General features: G+C 40.2%; 1 protein-coding gene across 1 annotated transcript; it reads right to left on the bottom strand.

Moving 5' to 3' along the window:
- Positions 1 to 330: 330 nt before the first annotated feature.
- LOC104536376 (lethal(3)malignant brain tumor-like protein 3) lies at positions 331 to 4481 on the bottom strand (the record flags this gene model as incomplete). The annotated part of the gene is made up of 3 exons (XM_010178960.1): positions 331 to 1073; positions 3338 to 3400; positions 4281 to 4481. Coding segments are annotated over 3 exons (408 nt in total), but the record flags the coding sequence as incomplete, so codon positions are not given.
- Between the last annotated feature and the right edge of the window lie 3247 nt (positions 4482 to 7728).

Genomic DNA, 7728 nt, shown 5'->3' with positions numbered 1-7728 from the left:
GTAACTATACTGGAGACTGGCACGTGCAGACATGAATGAGTATGTTTTCTTTTTTTGCTAATATCCTTACCTCAAAATACATGTATTTTCCTTCATATGCAGAAGGAGGCTCCCACAGGTGGGACTCTGCTGTGCAGCATAAATGATTAGTCTTCTATGAAGTCAAACTTTATTTTTCAGTTGCAGCCTTCTCTATGCTGATCTTTTGGTTAAAATACATTAAAGATGCTGGTGGAAAAACTCACGTAACATTTTTGTAATCGTGCAAAAGTAAAAACATTCAGTTATCAAAAAAGCATTATAATTTCAACCCCAGCAAGGTTTCTTTTGTTTTGTTACACTCAAACAGACAGTTTTATAATCTGTTAAGTTATATGCAGTAGCATAAAGTGTCACGTATGTAACGTTAAGTGTTTAATTTTTAAACTATGGCACAAATACGTATTAGCCATAACAGTCTCATCTGGCTACCTGTAGCCTAATTTTTGGCTAATCAGTTTTTATTTTCATAGTATGAAGTAAAAGCTTCTGAAAAGTAAAATGGGTACATGAAGTAGAATTCAAGAATTCTTAGAAAATATTAACGTTTCCTTATATAATACAGCATAAATAACTGATGTTGGTTTTCTTGATGTCCAGAGAAAGTTAGGGATCCTAACCATCCAAGGAGAATTAGCGTCATTATAAGATAAGGTAAATAAGAGTAGCTGACTCGGTTGTTGCACAGTACCTTCTCAAAAGCTTGAACACTTCCCAGAAGGATTGAGATGTGTACTGGCTCCAGGAAAATATAAATAGTCCACCAGTGCTGAACGTATGTTTCTTCCTTTCTGACAGTCCTCACTCAACAGTGCTAGCGAGTCTTTGTGCTTTGAATAAAACATGAGCTCCAGTGGAGAAAACTGGATTGTACACTTTTTCCATTATCTTCAAAGTTCATTGTGTGAGTTTTTCTCTGCAGCTTTGAACATCAGAATGGAATTAAAGATTTTTAGGGCCGGTCCCAGTTTAATGCTCATTATTTTGACTATGTCTGATTGGGTCATTAGCAGAAATGCTTCTCCATCAATTTGCTTTAAAAGAAAAAACACACAAAGCTATTAATAGGTCTGACAGTGCAGCAGTACAGATGTTTCAGAAAACATGAAAAGAAAATTGCCAGCAATTTCAGGCAGCGTAAAGGGATAGCTGAATACAAACACTTTCAAATGCTTTCACGATAGCTTTGATTTCAATCTTTCAGACAGATCAGCTAGTCCAAAAGAACAGGATGATGATTTTTCTGCTTGAAAATAACTGTCTGGCTCATTTTTAGCCAACCAGTTCTTATTTTCATATTGACAGTATAAGGTAAAAGCTACTGAAAAGTAAAATGGGTAAATGAAATAGAATTCAACTGCACTGCAGTACAGTAATGCCTTTTAACATCTTAGCTGCTCCTTTTATGTAAGGCTTTGTAAGAAAGTTTCTGGATTTCACTCCCAGATACAGAAATGGAAATCCCTTCAGGCCACTCCTTTCTGTTCATCTAATAGCAAATTAAAATTAATTTGGTCCCAGATGTAAACAGGGGCCAGGCTACATAAAACTGCCTCTTTGACACAAACACAACTTTGAAAATTCTGAGTATTTTTTCTGTCAGCTTTGTAGTGTTGCTATTTTAAGAAATGTTACCAGTTAATAATCTCCTGTAGCAAATCACTCTGTCAGCAAGGAGTGCTAAATCCAAACATGAAGAGCCACCAAGGCCCTCCCTTCCAAGGGCTTCAATGGGACCAACACTTTTTGTGTTAACTTCAGGCCACTTAGGTGCCTACAGTAAGTTCTTAGTAACATAAGCAGGATGACTAGGCCTAAAAGCCAACTGTGGTTAAATCAGGAGCATTGCTTAGGCTGAGAGATAATAATGTAAGATAAAACCAGTGTAATTAAGTTCCTGTAAGAGGAGAAGACAAACTTGCTGAATCAGACATGCTGCAGAGGAAGTGTGCAAGGTACACCCCACCACTGTAAGTCAAGAAACACCGCAGTGAGAACAGCATCATGCACTTACCGCAGCTACTTCCTACTCATTTTGTGCACAAAGCCAGACTGAGTGGGCTCAGAAACAGAAGTGTGGGAATGTGGGGGCGCCCAGCTTTTTGCAACATCTTAATATAAGCAGAATGAGGGTTCATTTAGACAGCAGAAGTTTGAACCAGCACCTTCCACCTACTGAAAGATCTGCCGATGCTTGTCAGTCCATGTCGGCTGGCCTCACTGCGAGAGGTTTAATTTACTATTCATGGACAAAGCCTGAGAGGCTGAATCCTAAAGGGGGAACGTATTTTCTTACGCCTCTGAGAATGAAAGTGTTTAGGATTCATCCATCTCTCTGGGTCGTCCCACCTGCTGACTTGATCAGCAACATGCCAGCTTTTATTTATCTCAGATTCATTGGTGAGACACCCTAAGTGACACAGGGGATGACCTAGGCCTGCATACCTGCTGCAACTGTAAAATGCTGAACATCTGGGCAAGTGCAAAATGCCCAGAGGTGCAGCCTGTCAGCCCTTTGATATGCAGCTGTAATAGTCACCACAACCTACAGCACAGCCTGGAAAGCTTTGTCATAGGAGATTAGCAGGACCATCTGTATGCATTTTTCTCAGCAGGTGCCTTCTCAAGTCTAAGTACCACAAATATTCTTCAATTGAAAGGCTGGTTGACTTGGGTATTACAGTACCAGACTGCTCATTCAGGTAGTCTGGCTGGGATAAGCACCTGAACTACTCACTCTAGCAATTTGTGATCAAACAGCTTTCTTGAAACTAAGCATTAAAAGAAGTAACAAACCTCTGAGCGGAAAAGAATAAGCTTATAAAGGCCTATTGCACCTAAAAGCCCTATCCCTTCCTAATGACAACTTTGGCACAACAATCTTCTTGGATACCAGAAATGCATGCCTGGCATGCTCACAAAGTGAGCACGCACTCCTTTGAACCTCATCATAAGCCTTTAGATCTTCTCACTTCCTGCTCACTCAAATCACATTAATAAATTGGCTCTATCAAGAGGAAGAACATCAAGACCTAAGTGTGATCAGTACTAAGTAACTTCAGTTGCAGTAACAAAGCTAGAGAAGCATGAGAGACCTGGCTGACACTTTGCTAGTTTTGCCTTCTTTACTTCCTTCTCACTCCCCATGACCTGCAACCAATCTAATCTTCCACACATCTGCATCTGACTTTAAACATATGCTTCAACATACTACTTTATATGTATTTTTAATTATGACATAAAATTAATCTTTGCATCAAGCTTTGAACTGTGTCTTTCTGAAATAATATTCACCCACCTCATCTTTAAACACCTTGCCATGTTCTTCACATCCTGGTAAACTCCGTATAAATTCAGAGACCTGCCACCAAAGTATACAAAAACAGATTTAGTAAGACTGATGTTTTCTCAAAATAGTCTTAAAGGCTGACAACCATTAAAGCAAAGATTTTTAGCTATTGTTTCTACAGCCTCATATTAGGTATTCCACCTTCTTCTATAAATGTGTGGAGTCATGCAGCTGGGTGTTTAAGGACAGGATTCACAAAATCTGCAAACTAAAAGAGCACATGCCACTCTTGTCCATGGGACATCTAAGAGTGAGATACAACTACTCCCTCAAAATTACTCAGGCTATTCTATCCATGCAGATCCAGAACCATGAATCTTCTCCTCTTGGTGAAGCACCTCTCACAAAATAAAATGGTGGCTGCCTTCCTCTTCTTTATTCTTTGTAGCATAAAGATTAGCAAATCCTTTTTCAAAGTCCATGCTGCTTTTTTCCTCTGATTAGAGGAGATCCAACCAGCCTAGCTGCGGAAAGCTCCCTTAGTCATAGGTACTACTGCAAGTAAAGCAGGGACTAGACCCTGGCTGTCCAAGCACTATTACATACTTGAACAGTGGGAGGGCTCTGATCTTGTAATCAAGTGTCATGAGCTGACCACATCCATACTGTTCCTCTGCACTATATTCTCACCCTCCAAAACAGTGTGCCACAACAAAACTATGCACCAGGAATAGTTCCTTGGTCCATGCTGACCCCTAAACCATTCGTCCAAAATGTCTGTGTCAGTGCTAGATGTTACTACTGTGCACCTTTTGGGGATCTGTAACATTAGGCCTGGCTGACTCTGCGTACCAATGTATTATCTTTAATTTATGGGGTCAGTTTAAAGCTCTGAATCAACCAAGACTTAAAGGGCAGTGGCAGTGAGACAGAAGGTACAGGGGAAACCTACCTCATCTGTACTCCACTTGGAAACTTTGCTGGCTGGGATCCCAGCTACACTTGGAAGGAGCTTGCTCTGCTGTTCCCAGCGCAAGGGTAGGCCAGGGATTTGCAACTTGGAAGACACAATAACTGGTTGAGAAAGAAGCCTCTGCGTGTTGGGTTCTTCGACATCTTCAACAACAGGAAGCAACAAACATGCATTAAATCCCTCAGTCAATGAGATGGGTCACAGTAAAAGCACATTCATTTCTACTGATACATATGGGCCTCCCTACACAAGCTGCAGTTTTGCTTACAGCAAAATTAGAGGAATACCATGACTGTTCTTCCACTAGTATGACTGTGATTATATTGGCTCTGTACAAATATAACTACTCTTACATGGAAAAAATCTCTTCCAACACAACACAATTCTATGCCAACACAACTGGTGGCATATCACACCATAGGTCAAATAATTTTAAATATTTTGATGGAATAAATCACACCCACATTTAATAGCTGTACAGCAGTACAAAAACTAACTTAATTCCAGGGTTGAGCTACTTCACCAAATGCAGCACTGCACTGCTACAAAATTCCAAGTGAATCAGTTGTACAGTTCCAGCCCACACAACATTTATGCCTCATCCACAACAAAATTTTTTTCAGATCTTCTGATGAAAAAACACAAATGTCTGCAAATTCCCTGCTCCCACTTTAACTGAATGTTTTATTTTGAAAATAACATTTAACTGCTCTGTGCTGCTATGGGGCGTTTTTGCAAGGTCATTTCCTTTTTTATCTCAATTATCCATAACGGAAGAAATGAGCTCCTATCCCACCAGCCTCAAAGGTAATGTACTGGTGGGAGGGTGTCCTCAGCCACATGCTGCTGTGGCTGGTGCTGTCTGGAGAGCAGCAGCAGTTGCAGATGTGTGTAGGAAGAAAGATGATGTCAAACTGCGTAACACATCTACGTTCATTTAGATTCACTGCAAATACAAAAGCAACATGCCTGCTATGAACTCAGGCCTGAATGCTTCCCAGTTGTCAAGTAAAATTGTGGAAAACCTCTGGAATTCATTTCTGAATGAAACAGCCAATGAAGAACCTATGCCTGATATTCCTTACTGACATGGCTTCATGCAGTCACTCACAAATCCCTGTGCCATTTTTGTTTGAGGGCTCACTTCTATTACAGCACCATTCTATTTCCATTTTGGGGGAAGTTGCAATTATTCACAGTTCTCCCTATCCTTAGTGTTCTAGTTATCATACATTTGTGCCCAACAACTAGGGCACAAATTCCTATTATAGATTTTTTTGTCAGCACAGTGGGACTGGTCTAGAATATATAATGTGGCCAACATAGGATGTGACTGTGACACTGTTTGTGTTGTTCTGCTCCTCCACCTTAAATTTTGATTACTTTCTAGATTTATCCTCATTTTATATCCATGTCAGCTGTTCAGAAGTTGACTCTTAAGCTTAAATTTAGTCAGTATTGTCAATCCACTGATAGAATTTTTAAATAGACACCTTAATTTTTTCCTAACATCATAGGCTTTCTCTTGGAAATAAGTTCCCTAAATGTCTGTTTATGCTTCACTGCTGTTCTTCAAATGTTCCTTAGGGCTTCTACTACCTCTAAAAATCTCAATGAGAAAAAGAAAGAATCTTGTAAGGCACCAAAAATGCTAAATGTAAAGCCTACTTTACGAAACAGTACCTTTCAATTTGTCTCCCTGAAGCCGCTCCCCATCCTTAACCCCTGATTTTTTCTTTCAAAAAGGATCTCTTAAGAGTTGAAAATACAAGTATTTAGCTATTTTTTTGTTTTCCTTTCACAAAACATGTAATACACTGATGCTGTAACATAAATAGCAATAGTATGCGAAGAAAATTCCAACCAAATTGCACTCCATTTCTGCAGATGTAAACATATGTATACATGAGAGCATATAGACACATGCATAGAGAGTAGCAGCAATGACAGCTAAGGTTATCTATCTATGCCAAATGTCTCTGCTTTCAATGTTTTACAGCTGTGTCAAATCCTAACAGTCACAGATGAAAAATCTATGATTGGCATCTGTTCATGCTGTGTTATTTTGGAAAACTTCAAGCAAACACAGGTCAGCTAGTTATGAATGAGGTCAGCAGAAAATAAGGCCACTAATGTGACAATACGTAATGCTAAACCTTTTACTCCATCTATTCACATTCAAGAACTCTATTTACTGACATGGAAAGGAATTCAGTGCCTAATGTCTTTGAGGATGGGGGAAAAAAATGCCTCTGCTTCTCACTGTGTCCTATGTGCCACACAGGTAAGACAAACAGCACAAAAGGAGCATGTGAAATGCCAATTTACCCAACTAGACAGAGGAAAAGAAAAAAAAAAGTAGTCCCAAATCATGCAGCAGGTATAACCACATCCCTGACAAAAGGAAGTTTAGGTTTAATGTGAGTAACTTCTTGCACAGGACAGCGCAAAGCACAGTATTTTGGCTACAGTCTGTGTCTGTAATACCAAACATCTAAAAGTTCTCCCTACCCTCATGTTCAGTGTTCTTTTCGCTCCAAATAATCCTTCTCCAAAACAGGGAAGATAGCTGTACATGTTTTATTAAGTATTAGCAGAGACCTGGTTAAGTGAGTATGGCAAAAGTAAGCCGAAGAATAATAATGCAAATGACATGCAGAAAAAATAGAGCAACAAGCACAGGTACCAGTAGCCATAGTTCACAACAGTCTGCACAACTATTTTAGCTTGAGCTTTCCTTAACTATGATAGCAAGAACTCAACAATCCATTTTCATCCTAAAGATTAAGTATTATGGCACATTTAAACAAACAATGGCACAAAGTTATGTGTATAAAAAGGAGGTGAAAAGAATAACCTTCATCTTCTCTATAACTCTTTTATTTACTGGAGGACTGTGACTAGATTCCTCCAAGCCTTTCTTAGGTAAAACAAAACAAATTCCTTCAAATTTTCTTCATAAGTCAAGTTCCTCAACCATGTAATCATCTTGGTGGCCCTCCACTAGACTGACTCCAGTTTTTCAAAGAAGTAAAAATTGTAGCATCCCTTGTATTGAGTTTTCTGTGAGGTGGTTTTTTGGTTGTGTCTTTGGTAACAGGGGAAGGGCTATGGAGATGGCCCTTTAAGCCACCTGAAAAGCTCCCCCTTTGCCTTTGTCAGACCCACCTCTGACCAAGGCCAAGCCAATCAGCGCCCCTGTGAATTCATGTATTTAAGGGGGGCGCAGGGCATGCCTCGCTCTCTCTCTGGCACCGGCCCTGACCAGCGTGGACCCAGGTGTGGGTGGCGCGGCCCCAGCCCTGCCCAGCTGGGCTTGGCCGGCCCCAACCGCAACTTAAGCTAAGCCCTGAAGCACCTCATCCCGAAAAAAAAAACGAGGGAGAGAGCCGGAAATTCCATAACCATCGGAGGAGACCTGCAGTGG

Source organism: Mesitornis unicolor, unplaced genomic scaffold (genome assembly GCF_000695765.1).
Source record: "Mesitornis unicolor isolate BGI_N332 unplaced genomic scaffold, ASM69576v1 scaffold2682, whole genome shotgun sequence".
Taxonomy (NCBI): domain Eukaryota; kingdom Metazoa; phylum Chordata; class Aves; order Mesitornithiformes; family Mesitornithidae; genus Mesitornis; species Mesitornis unicolor.
The sequence above is the reverse complement of the archived record's forward strand: the minus strand, read 5'-3'. Positions and strand labels throughout refer to the sequence as shown.